At 40.2% G+C, this 19,415-nt stretch overlaps 1 protein-coding gene across 1 annotated transcript in view; it reads right to left on the bottom strand.

Moving 5' to 3' along the window:
* The window catches only part of rimbp2a (RIMS binding protein 2a), a 57,112-nt gene that overhangs the window by 18,023 nt on the left and 19,674 nt on the right, over positions 1-19,415 (bottom strand). The window contains exons 4-7 of the mRNA XM_046375632.1: positions 9,261-9,350; positions 7,373-7,495; positions 4,846-4,950; positions 350-554 (exon numbers count right to left, since the gene is read on the bottom strand). Of these exons, the coding sequence (XP_046231588.1) occupies positions 350-554; positions 4,846-4,950; positions 7,373-7,495; positions 9,261-9,350 (523 nt within the window). The remainder of the gene's footprint in view (positions 1-349; positions 555-4,845; positions 4,951-7,372; positions 7,496-9,260; positions 9,351-19,415) is intronic.

The raw sequence follows: 19,415 nt of genomic DNA on the forward strand, positions 1-19,415 counted from the left end.
CTGTTACCTTTGTTTTGAACAATTGCTAAAGTTTAATTACTAAGTTTACTAAACCTTACTCTCGCATTGGTGTCTGCATATTGAGCCCTCCATTTCTGTAGCTCTTAACACAGATACTTTGTGCAAAACTGTGATGTTCCCCTTTACAGCATACAGTGCCACACTCAGCATTAAATAAAGATATCAAATTAGAATTAAACCATAATGAAAAACTTCAAACACTACTACCACAACCACTACAAAATAATGAAAATAATAAATTGCAGAAAATTTTTAAAATTTACTAAATCGGGTTTTCTTTATCAAAAACTCAAAATTTGTTTGGCTGTGAGCTGAAAAACTGACCCACCTGTCTGTGGCTTGGCTTCAAATCCAAGGATGACTTGTGAGAGTGCCTTCTGTGGTGAGAGGGAGATCTGGGATGTGGAAGTGGGATTAATTTTAAGGATGTCCACAGTATCTGATTGCAAATGGAAATTCAGCAGCTCTTTGGACAGCTGGTGGTAGTGATCACTCTGTGACCTGCATTTCTGCTCCAGGTCACGAACCTTGACCTAAACAACAAACACAGTAGAGAGGGTGGTGATGGTCAAGAAGAGCAGAGAGAAGGAAGTAAAGAGGGAATCATGAGAGGACACAAAGCAGGGAGTGTACTCTGTCACGTTATGATCAGATATAAATTCTCTGAGGAATATCCAGTGATAATGTTGATCAACAACAAAGACAATTAGAAAAGGATTCCTAAAGAAACATCTCTGAGCTTAAAGCAGCATGTAATATTAAAACCACTGCAGTCTAATCAAACCACATGGAAATGTAGAGTCACAGGCACTGCTGCACTGCTGATATAACACAGCTAAACTCTGATAACAAAGCCTGGGCACTGAAAAGAGGATTATAAAACTCACACTATAGACATTAAAGACACCATAGCAGATATCGTATCAGAGGAATTGGGGGAAGATGGTTAGGGTGTACAGTGAGCAGAGTAGCTCTCAATCTCAGTGCACATATGGATTCTCAGTTTCCTCAAAATACCCACTAAAGATTCTGAAAGCTTTAGGGATTTGCTAAATGTTCAAACATTTGACTGAGAGGAGATGAGACTAATCAGGGAGAAAAATAAATACCTGAAACATTCTGTCCTTATTGTTCTGTTCAGATAAAAGGGAGGGAAACAGAAAAAAAGTAAAGAAAGAAGAAACATTTAAAGAAAGAAACATAATGAAGACAGAACCAAACAATAAATGCCACTGTAATCAATCAATTATTGTAAAACAATAATGTATATAATTTATCAGTGAAATAAACCTAAAAAAAGAAAATGCAAAATTAGAGTAAAAAGAACTAAAAGGAATTGAAAAAGCCTGACCAGGACAAAATGACTGAGGACAGGGGAGGCACACAAAACAGATGTTGGTTTGTTGGACCCTACAGACAGTGAAGCTGTTTTTCCTGTTGAGGTGTATGTTTGCTCATTGGTGTCGACAAACAGGCCTGTGAAAGAGACTATAAATTGATTCAAAGGATTTGCAAGAGGAGAAGCAATCCCTTGGCGATGGAGTTTCCATTTCTCCGACCAAACTCTTAATGTTTGTCTGAGCCAAACTTAGGCTGCTTGCTCAGTAAAATCACATTAAAGTGCTTCACATGGATAATAACATGACCTCACTTGAACTACACTCAAAAGAGTCTACACACTACTGTCCTGACAAAAGGATTTAGAGTGAAACGAGAAAATAATTTTGAGTAGATGAGCCGGTGACAAGCGTCTTAAAGGCTGTGATGAAACACAGCAGGTCAGTGATTTCATCATGGGGAAACTTATAAAGGTATTCAAGGTCAGCTTAGATGTAGGATTAATGAGATTAATGCAATGTGTGAGTCTGCAACTACAGTGATAGAAACGTTTGTAATATACGACGGTATAGAAAACCTGCAGGAAGAGAGAAGAAGAGGAAGGAATATGGCTGTGGACAGAAGTTGAGCTACAGTTTGTTTTAAACTCTCTTATGTATGAGTCACAAACTGGTGTGGAGTATTAAATAACCTGCAAGGTATCACAGCATTTGTTCACAACTACTTCTGGACAGGAAAAAGCCAGTTTACTCTCGGTGGAATATAAATAATGGAAGAAAATAAAGAAGAAAAGGGGGAAGAGGGAGATAAGACACAAACAATAAATATACAGTACAAATGCAATTGTACAACCTAGAAAATAAGAAGTATAATACCAAGGGGAAGCAAGAGAAAACAAATAAAAGAAATGGATTTTAATGTGCTTTTTAAAGTATGGTAGGTCACTACTTTTTCCTTTTTAAACTATATACTGCCATGCATACAGTATATTTCATGCTCAGAATTTGGATGTTAAAATGATGAAAAGTAAATATTGTATTTATAGAAAATAGTGAGTGATTTCAGACATACCGGTAGCTCTTGTCTGCAAATCAAAAATACAAGAGCAAATGTGTAAGGTTTGGTGGTTTAAAAATGTGTTTATCTGATTGAATATAACCTGCGAATGCCTGCTAGTCCGCAAACTAGCTTACTACATAGAGTGATCAGATATTAAATTTCAAAGCCAAGTATGAAATCGCTAACAAACTAGTTAGTTTCAGAGTGACAGGTTACAATAAAAAAAAAAAAAATAAAAAACAAAACTAAAACTCAGTCACTCACTAGTATATCCACTGTGTTTTATGTCCCCACTGTGTTGAATGTGGTCATGGGTGCAATGAGAGTTTAAACAAATGTTAGCTGCCCTGTCCTGCTCTTTACCAGAGCAAACGAGGTCAAACTTGTTACCTGCCATAGCATAATGTTTGCCACACACACTTGTTAATCGTGATGGACATTACTGTGACACTGAAAGTGAAGAACAAGTCTTTAGACTTGGCATCCAAACAGACTTATTAGAATAAAATTGAAACATAATATTTACAACCAACTAGCTGTCTAGAACACATTTTCTCTTTATTTACATGTTGTCTATGTGGACTACTAAATGGTGAGAATGCTGACTGGTTTGTCAAAGACACCATCATCAACAGTTACAGCTAGAAATGAAAAACCTGTTTTTAACAGCCTCTTTCCGAAATCACCGTGAAGTTCACAGTGTTTCAAAAATCTCTCACTGGGTAAAGGTCTGTGTTTGTTAATGTTACTGCACCTCTAACAGGTGTACTGCTGCCTCATGCTCTTGGTCAACTTGAACCTGAGCTTGCAGAGAACACGCAGAAACACGCAGTGACAGCTGACACTGTGATCACAGGCCATGAGGTAGAATAGACAGCACACAGCTGACATAGTGTCAAGTCAATAGCCTGGCAGAGACTCACTGGTTGATCACAGCACTGGTACTTGAAGAGATGCCTACGCTCTTGTTAATGTACAAGCAGCTTTCTGTTTTAAAAACCTACACTAAAAAATACATTATATAGACAAAAGTATGGGCGAAGTTCTTCAGGGGTTGGGTTAGGCCCCTTACATCCAGTGAAGGAAGTCAGGGGCTTCCTTCTTAATGTTTCAGCATACCAAGATATTTTGGACAATGCTATGCTTCCAACTTGGTGGCAACAGTTTGGGGAAGGCACTTTTCTGTTCCAGCATGACTTTGCCCCATGCAGCAACCTCCATATAGACATGGTTGGATGAGTTTGGTGTGGAAGAACTTGACTGACCCACACAGAGTCCTGACCTCAATCCCATCCAACACCTCCGGGATGACGTGGAACAGAGATTGTGAGTCAGGTGTTTTATTCCAACATCAGTGCCTCACCTCACAAATGCTCTACTGCATGAATGGGCAAAAATTCCCACAGAAAGCCTTCCCAGAAGAGTGGAAGCTGTTATAGCTGCAAAGCTGTCTGTGTGTTTAGAATGTGAAGTCATTAAAGTCCCTGTTGGTGTGCAGGTTAGATGTTCCAATACTTTTGTCCTTGTAGTATGCTTAGCCTCTGCTTGGATATGTTTATGACTGTTAATTGTTTCTATTTGAACAAATATTACCAATACTGTATGGTAGGCTGTTACATACAGGGGACTAACAGAAACTCCTCACATATTTTCTGTTCAGCTCTTTTATGATCCATATCAAAACCTGAGTGGTCTAATCCACTAAGCACTTTGAGAAGATTTACATCATTGCAATTAGAAGATTCTGATTTTGTATAGTATGCAAAAATTAAAAATGACTGCAACAGGACAATGATACAAAAAATTACATGTGTGAAACCACACTCATTTAACAATAAAAATGTAGGTTCTAAAAATGCTGAACACGAGGACGACTGCGTGTATTTAATACGTGATGAGGTCAAAATTGACACAGACTCTTAAATTCAAATATACAACATTAATTTCAACAACATATGTGGGCCAAACTTGGACCAAAGCACATGTAATTTAAATCCACGTGTCCCCTTTGTGATTTGGCATTTGAAGAATATGGCCCGATCTTAAAAGGCACCAGAAATGCCTGCACACTGAAAGATGTTCATAAGGTATAAATATATCAACAACTAGAAAGGCAACATTTTTAGCAGAGAGCACTTCATCACACTATCAGTCAACATGAAAGGTGTTACAAGCTGAAACTGTATTTCTAACAAAATCTCCTGATTTCTGAATAGGCTTATGAGGTGTTTATATTTCCTAACACAGTAGCAGCGACTCTATGACACTGATTCAGCACAAACTGCCTACTGACACATCAACCACTGAACAAAGAGCTTCAGTTCTTCAGTTCTCTTGTTACAAACCCAATGACCCAGGAGGATCTTGTCAAAAGTATAAAAATTAAGCTTTCAATGACCAATTTTCTATTTTTGCTTTTATCCATACCTTTTGCAGTTGATTGATCTCCCTCTGCCTGGTGTGAAGGGCCACCAAGGCTTGCTCATGCTCTATGTGCAGCTGCTGCTTCAGCTCTACAGCCTCATGCATATGCTGCAGAGAGAGGGAGAAGATGTGGTTACGCTGAAGGGTGTTACTTTGAGATTTTTTTTGACAGTATCCCAAAAGAGATACCTAACCACAATCCTTCTGTATTGATGGTGACAGAAAGCCTGAACAATTATTCAAATAATGCAGTTGTTAACCTTGACCTTGGGGGCTGGCTACCACTTTGGCAACAAGCCTTTGAGGAAACTGAAACCAGTCCATGAATGACAGGCTGAAGGAACTGCATTCTGAAGTTGGTGAATGCAGACGTTTGTGACACCAGGATTGTCAAAATATTATAAACTAAGTAATTTACAAATGAAACCAAGTCATTATATTAAAGGAGTAGTTTGACATTTGGAAAATGCTGATTATTTGCTTACTATTATTAGCTTAGAATAAAGATTAGAAAAAAGAAAGACTGTTGTGCATGTGACAATAAAGTATTAGTAAAGGTAACAAAATCAGCACCTCTGCAGCTCACTTGTTGTTTAATCTGTACATAAACCAGAGTTTACAAACATCAGCATGTGTATTTACAGGGCATAATGTGTCTGGTTATGTCTTGATGAGTAATAATGACTTCCTACAGCCTTGTTGGCACAGTTATTAAAAAAACAAGTAATGGAATGTGCTGGTGGGTGGATTTGATGTAACCTCAGACAGAGCAAGCCTAGGTGTTTCCAAATGTTTTCAGTCTTTATGCTAAGCTAAGCTACTGACTGCTCACTGCACCTTCATATTTACTATACAGACATGAATGCAAATAAGCCTATTTCCTAAGATCTCAAACTATTCCAAATATTGCAATCTCAACTGCACAAGTGTTGAGTTCACTGTGAAAGTACAGCATGAGCTTTTTATATAATGAAATGAACAGTATATCTATCAGAAGCAACTTACTGTAGACTCTGAACTGACTCAGACAAAGCTGCCACACATGGTCACCCACACTGATCCCAAATCTACCCTTTCCTAAATTAGCCAAGTCATGACTATATAGTATCTAACCACTGAGTCACGACCAGCTGCCACATCTTGCAGAAACGAGAGTTAAGGCCTTAAGATGTTTCTGTAGGCTTAAAGGGAAAAGACAGCTTAAAAAAGCCCTGACATTCATCATTTTCTCACTGTGTTCTCTCTGCCTTGAAAAAAAAGAAAAGCCTCTTTACCTCCTGGAGTGGCTTCGAGGTGTCCTGAGCAGGCAGCCACTGTTTTGCATAATCAGAGAGAAGCTTTAAGCTGCAGAGCACTGGGCTGGCTGAGATGCTGTCACTGGAGCCTGAGTGAAAACTATTTTTTTTAACCCTTGCACATTCAAGGCAGATTTGAGGAACTGACCTAAATTTTCAACAAACAACCTGTGATGTGATGTTGAAACAGAAGCAGACATTTAAACTAACATCCTGCTTTGCGCACAAGCTCCTGGCCTTTCCTTTTACTGAAGCCTCAATGGAAGACATGATGCGGCAAAAAAGAGCATTTGTGTACAACACTGTGCAGAGAGAGAGAGATCCTTGAGACAGGTGATATTTACCACTTAATGCCCCTCAGAAATGATTATATAACTTTGAAACCACTGACATTTTCAGTACCTCATTAGTTTTGACTGAAGACCTCTTTTAAAAAGTCTGTCTTTTCATGGTTTTTCATGTTGTGTTTCCTCTGTCTCTGCTTTCTCCACCCACATCGCCCAGTGTAATTTTCTCCAAATACTCTCTTTGTCTTCATAATCAATACACAATGAGAAAGTGACAAACTTTGTTTTGCTGTATTAGGGAGCAGGTCAGTTTTTCTCAGATGGGTACATTTCTCTCTCAAATATCCTGACAAACAGACAATCAATAGGGGATGCGGGGAGGCGAGGATTTGTAATGAGAGTGCCTCTCACAGCACAGTGAGACTGTGTCTGATTACTACTGGCAGACCATAACACAGTGAAAAAAGAGCCTCTCCATGAAACGATGACATTTCACCTTGTGAGTTGCATCACTTTTCTTCGAAAGGTTTCTTAGAAAACAAACACAAGAAATATTTCCAGGAAGATTCAGGCTTTAAACATCTCCAAATTTAGAAAACAAGGGATAAATGAGTAAAGATGGGAATGCAATAGAAACGCAATGAGATATACATTGTGTGAATGAAAGAGTCGACACACAGATTGGGTGGAAAGGAGGAGAAATGATTAAAGACTTGATGCTTAGAGACTGATTGCTCAGTGGTCTTCTCCACCAAAGGAAAACAATGAGGAAGCCTGGACAAAATTTACATTAATTTATATAATTGAATCCACAACTGCAGATAATTAAATCACCCTTCTGTAGATAGAGAAGAGAAATTTGTTCATTGAGGAGATACAAAAACACTCAGATAGAGGGATGAAGAGAAAGATGGGATGACAGCAAACAAAAATGGGGGGATGTCTCACCTTTAGAACCTGTTCCAGGTTCTCCACCTTTTCTTGAAGTTGGCTCTTCTGCTGCTGGGCCACGTCTCTCTCCTGGCTCACTACAGCAAAGGTCTCTCTCAGCTGCTCGTAGTCCGAACACACCTAAATGAACAGAGAGCCCACATACGATATGAAGAAAAAGATTTTTTCTTGTGTCAACAAGACACAAAAGGGCACACAAGGCAGAACAACACAACAAAGTGAAGGAATACCCTTTACTTGAAGAGTTTCCAAATGTAACCACAATTCTGAGGGTACCAAACATTCAGTTTTTATGAGGTTTGTTCTCGCAGCAGACCTACTTTTTACAATTATGAATAGAGGATGCTTTTTTTTTCTTTTTCTTTTTTTTGCTGGAGGGTTGATGGGGAGTTCACAGTCAGAGGAGAAATTAATCAGCGCATTTCCATTTAGCCTTGATAAGACAGAGCTGCTGACTTGAGCGTTCTGCCTCTCGTTTGTTCCTCAGTCAGAGGCCTCGAGCTAAGCTGGACTCCCTAAAGGTGGCCCCGTCGGATCGAGCGGAACCAGCCCTCAGCCACACACCAATCATCTCATTAACTAACAGAAGAGCTGAGCGAACAACAGATGAGCTCGTTAAATTCGTATTAGTGAATTTACAACTGGAGCTGGACTCTGAAGCCACCGTCTGAGCTAAATCATATATGAAAAACAGCATTAAATAATTATTTCCAAGCAAACTATAATAATAAAACATTTTATTAAGAGAGAGCAAAGATGCTTCATATGAAAACTAAACTCTGAAACTAAAACAAAGTATAAGCAGATTAGAGAAAGACAATCAATCAAACATAAAACCAGTCATAAAGCCATGTGTTAATTTCAATATTTTTTAAAAGATAAGATAAATATTCTTTGCTTAGTTGTGCTATTTAATTTATTTCAGCTTTTCAGTAATATTCAAATACTTTTTTAAAATTTGTCAACGTCAACACACAGCATCCTGAGAGGAACATGAAGCCCAAGCCAACTAAGCCCAATACAACTCAAAAGATAAATAGTATGAGTCACAATAAATTCATTTCCTTTTAAAACTGTCCACAGTTACCTCTCTTGAACTCTTGATAGTCTCCAGAGAAAGTATTATTTTCTGTGATTACATTCTTGTTTGTCTTTTCTTCCTCTCACATTCAGGTTCTGCTTTTCCTCTTTTTCCTCTTTCATTTCTTCAATCTGTCTCTATCCAGTCCACTACATGTTGTCTTTGCCCTTACATGCCGGCCACAGTTCTTTCATACTCTTTATCTGCCAAGACTGGACACACTTTTGACCAGCTTCCTTTTCATCTCAGAGCCCACCTTGTCTGTGCACAGATGGCATCTTTTTTTTTTTTTTTTGCGTTGAATGGTGGAGCAAAAGCTCTGAGCTGAGTCCCTGGACACGTGTCAAATGTTCCCCGCTCTGTGAGAGTCACTAATAGCGCCAGAATAGCTAATCGCCATCACAGGCTGTCTCTGTCTGGGCCTGCGTGCCTGTTTGCGTGTGCATGTGTGAAGTGGGAGACTCTGACTGATTGTGCCAGTAAACACAAGGATAGGAATGGCACATTTGTACATGAAGAAGCAACGCACAGAATATGAAGAGGCAACACACACTAACACACAGGATGTGACTATGATAACAAGGCTGCAGGTATGTTGGTCTACAGGGATGCGTCACAGACTCCAACATATGACTGATGCCGCAGTCATTTATAAAACATTGTGCATGTGATCACCACCAGTGCAACAGATTGTACAATAGATCATGGCCTGCACCTCTGATCGTCATTGTGTGTGTGTGTGTGTGTGTGTGTGTGTGTGTCCTTGCAACACATGCTTGTACACTGCATGAGTGAATGACATACCTGGTCATACTTGGATGCTTTCAGATGGTGACTGATCAGCTCAAGGTTCAGACGATTTTTCTCCTGCAAGGCAGCATGGAGTTTTGCTTTCTGAAGAACAAACAAGGGACAAAAGAGAGTTTAGTGTGTGTGTTGTCACATTTTGGTACCATCCTATGGTTATCGTCCTCACTGCAAAAGACTTTTAAGGCTGGCTGCATCATGTATGCAAGTCACACAGCTTAAAACTATTATATAAGTGACAGATGAAGGACCCAGGTTAGTGTCAATCCCTCCCTCCATCTGTATGCATGTTCGTGTGTGGGGCTAAGCTTTTCTTTAAGATGCTGTCTGGAGGACAAAACCCACAGCTGCATACTGTCACCCTCCATTTGGTATGTGGCATCAGAAATGAAGTGGGAGAGCTGAAAAAGGAGGCGGAGGGGGTCGGGGGGGAGCAGCTAAGGAAGAAAGACACCAGGGGAGAGAGAGAGAGATGGAGGTGAAGAGGAAGCAAGCTTGGATTGAGAGGTGGTGAGAAAGAAGAACAGGAAGTGGCAAAAAGTTTGAGAGAGAAAGAGGAAAACGAAACAAACCGAGGAGATGAAAGGAAGTTTAATGCAAAATAAGCAAATGAGCGCTTAATGTCAGTTAATCGCAGCGAGCTCCAGGTGAGATTAAGCTGCATATCACAGGAAAAAGACTGAAAAGAGGTGTGCAGTTCCTGCCTGCGCAATCTTCACTGCCAAGATTCACATTCAGAAGTTGTCATGCCGCTGGTGCTGCAGGTACTCAAGCATTACATAATTACGCCAGACTCAAACTAGGGCAATGCTCTCCTCCTATCACAGCTCTGAGCATTCAAGGGTGATTTCGCTGTGACTGGTCATGTCCTGGCACATAATACCACTTCATGCTTTTGCACTGCGCTCATACTTTTCAGTATTTATTATATATGGATAAGTTATTTAAAATTGCAGTGTAGTCTTTTCTCTATTCAGCTTTGTCTTTAAATGAAAAGCAGCTTTGGTTTGTTGTGCCAGACAGAATTGTGTTTTTGTTCCAGCAAGGCTTTTCAATCTAAAAATATTGCCCCTAAACAAAAATAAGTAGATTTATAGTCTCCAAAAGAGGATTTAGTCAATTATCGTCTAAATATGTGTTAGTTTTAAAGTTAACTGGCAAGAAATGTAGATTTCTGAGTAAATGAAACACAACCTGACTGGCAAAAGATGCATTCAAGCTCCATAAAGCACAGCTATCAGCCATACATGTATGCAGTATGCTCTCTTGGGCTTGACTGCTATGATAAATACAAGGAAAAGAAAAGTTCTACTCTTGCAAGCCAGCTTCTGCATCAGAAAAAGATTGTGCGTCTCAGGTTTTATTTATTTATTATATTTATTATTATTTCCATCCATCCATCCATTTTCTATACCGCTTATCCGTCAGGGTTGCGGGGGAGCTGGAGCCTAACCCAGCTGACTACGGGCGAGAGGCGGGGTTCACCCTGCACTGGTCGCCAGTCAATCGCAGGGCCAACACACAAAGACAAACAATCACACACTCTCACACTCACACCTAGGGGCAATTTAGAGTAGCCAATTAACCTAATGTGCATGTTTTTGGTATTGTGGGAGGAAGCTGGAGTACCCGGAGAAAACCCACTCAGGAACAGGGAGAACATGCAAACTCCACACAGAAGGGCCCAGACCGGGATTCGAACCTGGAACCCTCTTGCTATGAGGCGACAGTGTTAACCACCGTGCCGCCCTTATTATTATTTATCATTATAAATCGAGGAACTTAATAAACCCCAGCCAAGACGAGAGCGGAGAAAAACAGACCAGTGAGGGGACAGCAAGGTTCATCCATCTCTTTGTGTGCAGGCAGAGAGACAGCCAGGGCTGTCAGAGGAAGACACAATCAAACCAAGACACAGATAGAGAACAGACAAGGACAGGAAGACACAGAGACTGGTGAGTGAGTTCACTTGCTGCTCTTATTGTGTAACGCTGTCGCCACAGCAGATCTCTGCAGACCACAGAGCAGTTAGTCTGCTGAGCCACACCTAGCTAAAGTAACAGTCAGAAATGATCATGTTTTTTTTGCATTTGACTTTTAATTATGGAGACGTGGTACATCATGAGGTGCCAGCTGCAGTCACCCTCTGCGCTCACACTCCAGGACATGGCCTTGTAGTTAACACCATAAGAAAGAGAGAATTCGAAGGGATGTAAAGATAACTGGAAAGAAGGGGGCTGAAGTTTCAAGCAGGGAGGGGAAAATGACAAAAGGCAGACAAGTGCAGGAAAGTTTAGAGTTGGGCTGTGACTGCCAGAGCGTGACAAGAAAAGAAACACGGAAAAAGAAAACGCAATGACCTTTTAAAGGCTGCTTTTTATGGGCTTCAGGAATTATGTGTGCATCTCCACTTCCTCCCACTTCCAGTGAATCACACATTCACAGCTCTGCCTAACACTCCGTAAACACAGTGCTATACTGTAAAGCCAAGGGACACACACACATATCTGTGCCAATTTAAGCCTTCAATATGCACGAATAAACAGAGAAATCTGTTTACAGAGAAATATATAAAAGATATGATAATTAGGTATTTTCTTAAGGAAAAAACAAGTTCACTGGGGATTTACAGGACTCCGAAGACATCTGTGCAAATCAGTGTTTGAGTACAAGCGTGGCATGCATGTGTGTATGTGTGAATCTCTGTGTGGTTGTGAAATCTGAGATCCATATGTGCGTGTAGAAGGAGTGGACAGGCTAGAAGGAGAGACCTCAACACCACTAATGACTAATTTGCTCTGACAGCGTCTTTCTTCCTTCCTCTTCTGTCTTTTCTCATCATCTATCTCTGTCTCTGTCCCTTTCACTCTCTCTCTGTCTCTCTCTCGCTCTCTCACACACACACACGCAAACACACGTACAAACTGATGCATGCAAGTTCCCTCCCATCACCACCACGATTATCTTTCTTTCATTAAACCCACTAATTTAGCTTCTGGCTCTAAATCTGGTCTCTCACTGAGCCACAGACTCTACTGTGCATCCATATGAGTGACTCATATGTCCCAGTTTAACGTGTCTGCACCAGAGGTATTAGTTACAATATATATTTCTTCAGGAATAAATCAATAAGCTCACAATAGTAATATTTTCTCATTTGCTTCAGACAGAAATAATAATTGGCAACATTTCCACAAGTGGCTGGACTTCAGAGAGCTTTAAAGGAATTCTTTGACATTTTGGGAACAAAAGCAAAATGTTTATTTGGTTTCTTGTGGAGGGCTGGATGAGAATATCAATTCCACTCTCATACCACTCACACTAAATATGAGACTACAGATGTTTGTTAGCTCAGCTTTGCACAAAAATGGAAAATGTGGAGCCAAGCCAGTTGTTTTGAAGGTAATGGACATGTGAGTGGTATTGGTGTCTATAAGAGTTGTGGTAGTAGTAGTGACTTCCTGCCATGTCTTAAAACATTACATTTTTTTTCAGTTTTTGTTTTTGCCCGGTCATTTTTGCATCTTGGGAGATTTCTGCTTCAGAAATGGATTTTTAATCAACTTTCAACCTAATCAACCTTTGATCATCTTAGAAAGACAACGCAGGTTAGCACTGGGCCTTACTGTGTCAGCTCATGTATCGAGTTTCCTTTGAGAGCAAACCCAGGCAAGTGAAGCGAAGCTCACAATGAGAAGCCGATGCCTCAACAAATGTTGACTGCAGTCTACTTAGATCAGCTGAACAGAGTGGTTCTCCAGACACCAGACAGAAGAGCAGCAGCTCCAGCACCTGCTCATGAAACCGAAGAGGTTGTCTGCCAAGCTGCACAAATGTTTTGCTTTTTCCTCTTGAAGATCTGTGAAATAAAGCTTTTACAGCCTCTGTACTTCAAAGCTTTTGCAGTCACCAAGTGTTTCATGCTCAACAACAAACATCATCACTTGTTACAAACAAAACCAATTCTGCAGTCAAACCATGTGGAGGGGAAGGGGCTGAGCTGTACCACAAATCACATAATTATGACATATTAGATTTGGGCAATGCTCCTGGTTATTGTAATATCATGCATCACAACATCATTTTGCCCTGGTCCAAACTAGGACAGGAAGTTACTTTGGTTTGGTCAGCAAGGTCAACAAAAGTCTAACAGTTTAGTTTGTCCCAGGCATTTCTGATTTCTGGTTACCTGAAGCTGAGGAGGGGAGCTGAACGCAATTGAAAATGATTTAATTTGACACTTGTACTTGGATCTCCTGACATGTAATCACACTGATTCAAACTGGGTTAAATATGACAGGGAAGAATCTTAGAATTCAAATCAACAACTTTGTTTCATCAAGTGTAAATTTTCTTCTCTCCACATAGCTGGTTTTAGCAGCAAAGGCTTTAAATCCTGAACATGCAGTATTTTACTGTGCATTTAAGAACATGTTAATGCTTTCAAACTGTGGATGTACCCAATAAAACAGCCGTTAATGGGTATTAAATGCAACATTCAAATCTTGCTTCTTGCAAGCAGACAGGTAATTACACGGACATGATCTTGGATTTACTTAATTTAGACATACAGTTTTTGAATCCTGATAATAATTACATACTTCAATATAGTATAGTATAGTAAAAGTATTAGAATAAGCGAAAAAACTGAGGTGCAGAGATTTGTATGATGGCTACTGCTAACTCTAAATGGGATTCTTGAGGGTAGGGGGATTTGTTCTCCATAAGCTGCCAGGGGGATCGTCATTTATCAGATGTTGCAGTGGGAACATTTTGTTCCACTTGGAACACAGTGGCAAAGACACAGATAACATCTGCTGTCTTCAGTAAAGTCCCAGACAAACAGAGATATACCATGTGTCCGTTAACTTTAATAAGCCTTCACAGATTTCGCCTTCATGTGGAATACACAGAAATAAACATACAATCATTTTTGCAACAGCAAAAAGTTCAGCTGGAGTTCTAAAGTTTGAAAAAGAGATCATGGCACAGAAAACAAATGTACTTTCCACTCAGAGAAGATTCTCACCTTGTTCTCAACCCATAAGAAGAAGAAGAAGAAAAATCTCCCCTCTGCTTTCCTTTGTAAGTTAAATTAAGCACAACGCAGACTGGTGGTTTAAACTGATCCTCAAACAAAAGGCTTCACACTTCTGTATCAGATTATTTTGTACAGATAAATCCATCCACTGCAAACCATTAAACTTTGCTATGAGAAGAGTCAGTGCCATGACTGCTGCAACATCAGCTGCCTGTTCAGCACTGTGTGGAACAGGACCATGGACAGCTCCCCAAAGTGGGCCCTTCTGAACTGGTCTACATCTAGACAGGACAAATGCTGTTAAAACAGGACTATAAGGCTGAGAGAGTCCACCTTCACGGGCAATGATTCAGTGATGACTGGGGAGAAAATACTAAAACATACAAAACTACCAGCATGATTCTTTACTGTAGATAGCAAACCAGTTAACAACAATATAATGTATCCAAAAGAGGACCCTCTTTCAAGGTTGATGTTACCTTTAATTCATTTCTGCATTGGCACTGTGCACCCCCACTTAAGGAATTGGTTATTAAAATGAAGGACATTTTGAAGATTTATTACGTAGCATTGGCAAGATCTTAACTGCGGCATAAAAGATGACATATAACACAGAGTTTGTCCTCTGAAGGGCTTAGTAGGTGTTTGCTTTTTTCACAGGAAAACATGTGACTTCAATCCCACTTAATCTTCAGCCAAACATCATCTTCTTTGGCGGACTGCTGCAAGCCTCAGGAGCATTTTGAGATCAATTGCTTATGAAATCTGTTAATACCATGGTTTACAACGTGCTCATGATACCTAAACAGCTACTTTAAAAGAGCTGCACATGGTGATTTCCATGTCATGTGCACGTCTGCCATTTTGGACTGCAACTGCTTGCATTACTCATCTTATCTTGGTGCTCATTGTGACGTGCAGTTCAGAGTGACCGTTATGATAACGTGATCAATAGGTAATGTGGCTAATAAAGTTGGTAGTTTGTGAGTGTGTGTGTGTGTGTGCGTGTGTGTGTGTGTGTGTGTGTGTGTGTGTGTGTCCAAGCATGAATGAGCTGCATTACTAGCATCCACAGGCATATATTAGCCTTAAGCTTTTGTGCATCTACAATGTTCCAGACCTCTAATCCGTACCTTAGGGATTCAAAAACCCTAAAAATGATTTATGTGGCACGAATAACCTCACGTATTAAGCACACATACACACTCCGCTGAGTTAAAACCGTCAGTTCTCGAGATGTATAATATGCTAATGAACTGAGGGAACCCCCTGTTGTTAGTGGATATGTAAATAAAGGTTTCAAAAAATGTCTTAATATAAAACATGTGACTCACTCCTGCAGATTTAATAATGTGGATCAACTGGAGCTTGAACAGAAACCCGGCCTACGCAGTCACGGATATTTAGCATTAACAACATTCAAAATACTCTACATCAGGTCAATGTGGCAACAAAAATTGTATGCACAGACAGAAATACAGTACACACACACAAAGGAAGGAATACCAGGGAAGAAGAGTCTTTTGTTTTGTCAAAAAGTGTTAATAAACTCAAATCCGTGCACAAATAAAGAGCCTTTTTTTTATATGGAGTGTAGAATTTTGCTTTCTTCTACTTGAGCAAAAATCAAACAGCTAGAGTTTTCTGGTTTATCTACATCCTGTTGTGTGTGCTTGAGTGTGTGCTTGTGAACTGTAGTGGCATGCCTCTAACAGAGCCAGAGACTATCCAGAGTTTTAAGGAGAAGAAAAGACAGAGGAGGGGCAGGGAGAGGCCGGCACTACCGTCAGTAGAGATTAACTTCTCCTCTGTGTAGAACGCATCCTCATTCACCTCACTCTTCAACCTCCACTGTCTCTTCTCCTGTTAGTCATGTGAGCTCTGCTTCATTTGTGTAATGTTTGTTCTTGTGTATGTGCTTTATGCATATACACATTGTATACCTTGTTTGATTTGAGCTCCCACAGTCTTCAAGTTTTAGGCAAGCTTTGGAGGCAATGGACTCGAATTCACCAAATCTGCAGCATGAAAAGATTTTCTCTCCCATTCATTTTTATACTTTTCACTTATCAGAACAAACAGCATAATTATGATCACTACATAAGAAGTCTGCAGGACTCTAAAATTAATCTGCAAATTGCAAAAGATAACAATTTGTGAAACCTGATGATTTGCTATTGCCATGTAAAGCAGAGCTCATAAGTCACTTTTCAGAAACAGGCCTCCGTCATGCAGGTGTGCTTTAGTTCTAAGCCTTTATTAGATTGCTAGAGTGGAGAGGAGACAGGAAATAAGGGAGAGAGACAGAGACTTATCTAAGATCCACTGTAACTGTTTACTGTCATTGTACAATATACATATTATGTTTTGGGCTGAAGATGTCACACACTTGGTACTGGAGTACACAAGCAACTGATTAATCAAAACAATTATAATAGAACAGTAGTAGTAACAGTAGATGGTGGACTTGCCTGTGAATTCAATCCAAAACCACCATTACTGATGACTTGCATAGATTTCCCCATGTTTCTTTCATTACTGTCAAATACCAGCAAGGAAAGCTTAAAAATGCACTATGTGAGTGTGTGTCTTTAACGTTAGTGGCAGTAACAGTCAGCGTTTCCCCACAGTTAGCAAAAAATGAGACATTCAAGGCACGATTTGTCTCCCAACTGGATCTAAAGCCAAACCGAAAGTGGTCTGAACGAGGTCAGAGAGAAAGGTGGAGCCAGTGTGAGCATGTTAACTCTGAGGCATGTGAGATATGTAGAGGTGATCCAGCTGTACTGTATAAGGAGTGGCCTCCAGGGAAAGCATTGGCCTCTCTGGAGAATGCACATGCCCCACAGGAAATATTAAGGCATGGGAGTGTGCATAGTAAAGTGCATGTGTGCGTGCACTGTATGTACAAAGCAGGCAGGCAGTGTGAGGGAGAAACAGGGCTCCCATGACGTGGGCAGCAAAGCTTCCAGTCACATTGATGACATAACACAGTTGATGTGAACACGACCTATTGTTCCCTCAAGCCACACAGAGAATATCAGAGGGCTGGAAAATAAGTTCTGAGGAAGATCAGTGTAATGCTAATGAGGAGCCCAAGAGCTGGTTAGGGATTACATGTGCTTCAATGGGCCTTCATGCTCACATAATGCTTGGATGGACCTTCATGCTCAGAATACACAAGTGATCACACACACACACACACGCACAGTACCCACAATACCCACAAATACACTCTCACATGACCCCAATCTGCAGCAAAACATACTGCACAAGTGCTAAATAATTTACATCTGACCCCATTGCGCGGTCGCAAAAATGTACAGTATGCTCGAAATACACTGACAGAGCCTCAGCAGAGGTTTCCTCATCACTGGATTCTATGAGGGTTTACGATCTCGATCTATACAGGGAAAAAAAAAATCAATCTATAAAGGCACCTACTCTATGTATATCCTATTACAAAAAAGGGCATGTAAGGACAAACTAAGGTACTACAGTACAAAACCTGTATATCACACTCCTCAGCAGATGCTTCAAAACGCTGCAGACCATCTACTTACAAAGACAAGGGTGCTCGGAGAACATTATGCCAGGGTTGGCATCTTTCCATTGGCTGCCGGTAGAGTTTGGAATTCATTATAATATTTTTTGTTTCATCTATCAGGCATTTAAGTCCCTGGGTACATTTCTTAATTGTTTTAAAGTCTCTCAGGTCAACTAACAAGCATGTTCCCCGGGACCTGCATAAAACAAAGATCAAGCATTTATTTTATTGTCAAGCACTTTGTAACATTTGTGCTATATAAATCAATCACTGATTATTTTATATATTTACTTACTGTGTCCTCTATATTTATAATGCTACTTAATGGTTCCCCTTGTGAACAGACCTACAAAGCAGCTGCATTGCAACATGGAAAAAGAAAGAAAACTAGGACTGCTACAATGACTGCAGCGCTACCCTTTGACACGCAAAACACCCGTTTAATCTCTCATAGACTTCCAGCTCGTGAAGCTCACAGATGTCTGGAAAGTGTCCCATGAAAAAAATTGGATTACGAGACACTGGAATTTAAAAACACTAAAGTTACAGAGCAGAAACAGAACATCTGGTTCACATCACCTAGGTAGAAAAAGGTTTTTCCATCTGTAATTTTGCTATATATAACAACAAGATGAATTTGTATCCAGTATTTGCTAACCTGTATTTGTGCTTGAATTTCTGTTCAGGACTCAGAGGTACAAATATGGAGAATTCTGCAATGGCTCCTGTAACACTGAAAGGCGGATGCATGTGACCGAGTTTTAGGTCTCAAGTGAGCAGGACTCAGTGGCACAGAGCAATAGGTGACACTTACAGGAGCACAGGTCCTGTCATGTCATCTGTATCCAAACAGGAAGGTCTGTCTGACATTGTGTACTCCTCTCTCTCTGCATCCTCTCTCCCTGCTTCCCTCCTCCATAGATGCCCTTGGTGTTTAGTCCACCAATGGCTTCTGTCCTATGTTTAATCATTCAAGCCCTTCCAGACACAAAACACTGGGGACTGAGAGAAAGAGAGGAGCATGCAAGGGTTGAGTGAAGGAAAATGGGGCTCAAGACAGAGGCACAAGACAGGTACAATTTAAGTAAGAGAGTGTAATCAGGAACTTATTTAGAGGGACAGAGACTGAGAGGAAAGTGTGATGACGAGAGGAAAAGAAAAAGGGGAAAGAGAGGAAGAAAACAATCTAAAGGTGACAGTGGGAGACAATTAATGCCGTGGAATTAACAGGCCTTTTATCAGCATGATACTTTGCTAAAGGGCTCACCTACCCTGGCAGTGATATTTTTGAAAAGGCAGTTTGGGCTGCCACACTACCCTACATGTATGCCAAAACTATAAATGACATTGTATAATATAGTGGCTTTTAGTGACAACATTCAGAGGACTTGGTGTTCTTTTCCTTAACTGATACTGAGAAAAAAGTGATGTAGCTGGCAGATAAAGGAGAAGTACATGTGGTAAAGCCTGACAGTTTGAGAAAATATGTTAAAATACATCCCTTTTATATACATGAATAAAAATCACCCAGTCGACACCCACTTATTTCATAAGACGAGGAATC

This window comes from Scatophagus argus, chromosome 20, assembly GCF_020382885.2.
Source record: "Scatophagus argus isolate fScaArg1 chromosome 20, fScaArg1.pri, whole genome shotgun sequence".
Classification (NCBI taxonomy): Eukaryota; Metazoa; Chordata; class Actinopteri; family Scatophagidae; genus Scatophagus; species Scatophagus argus.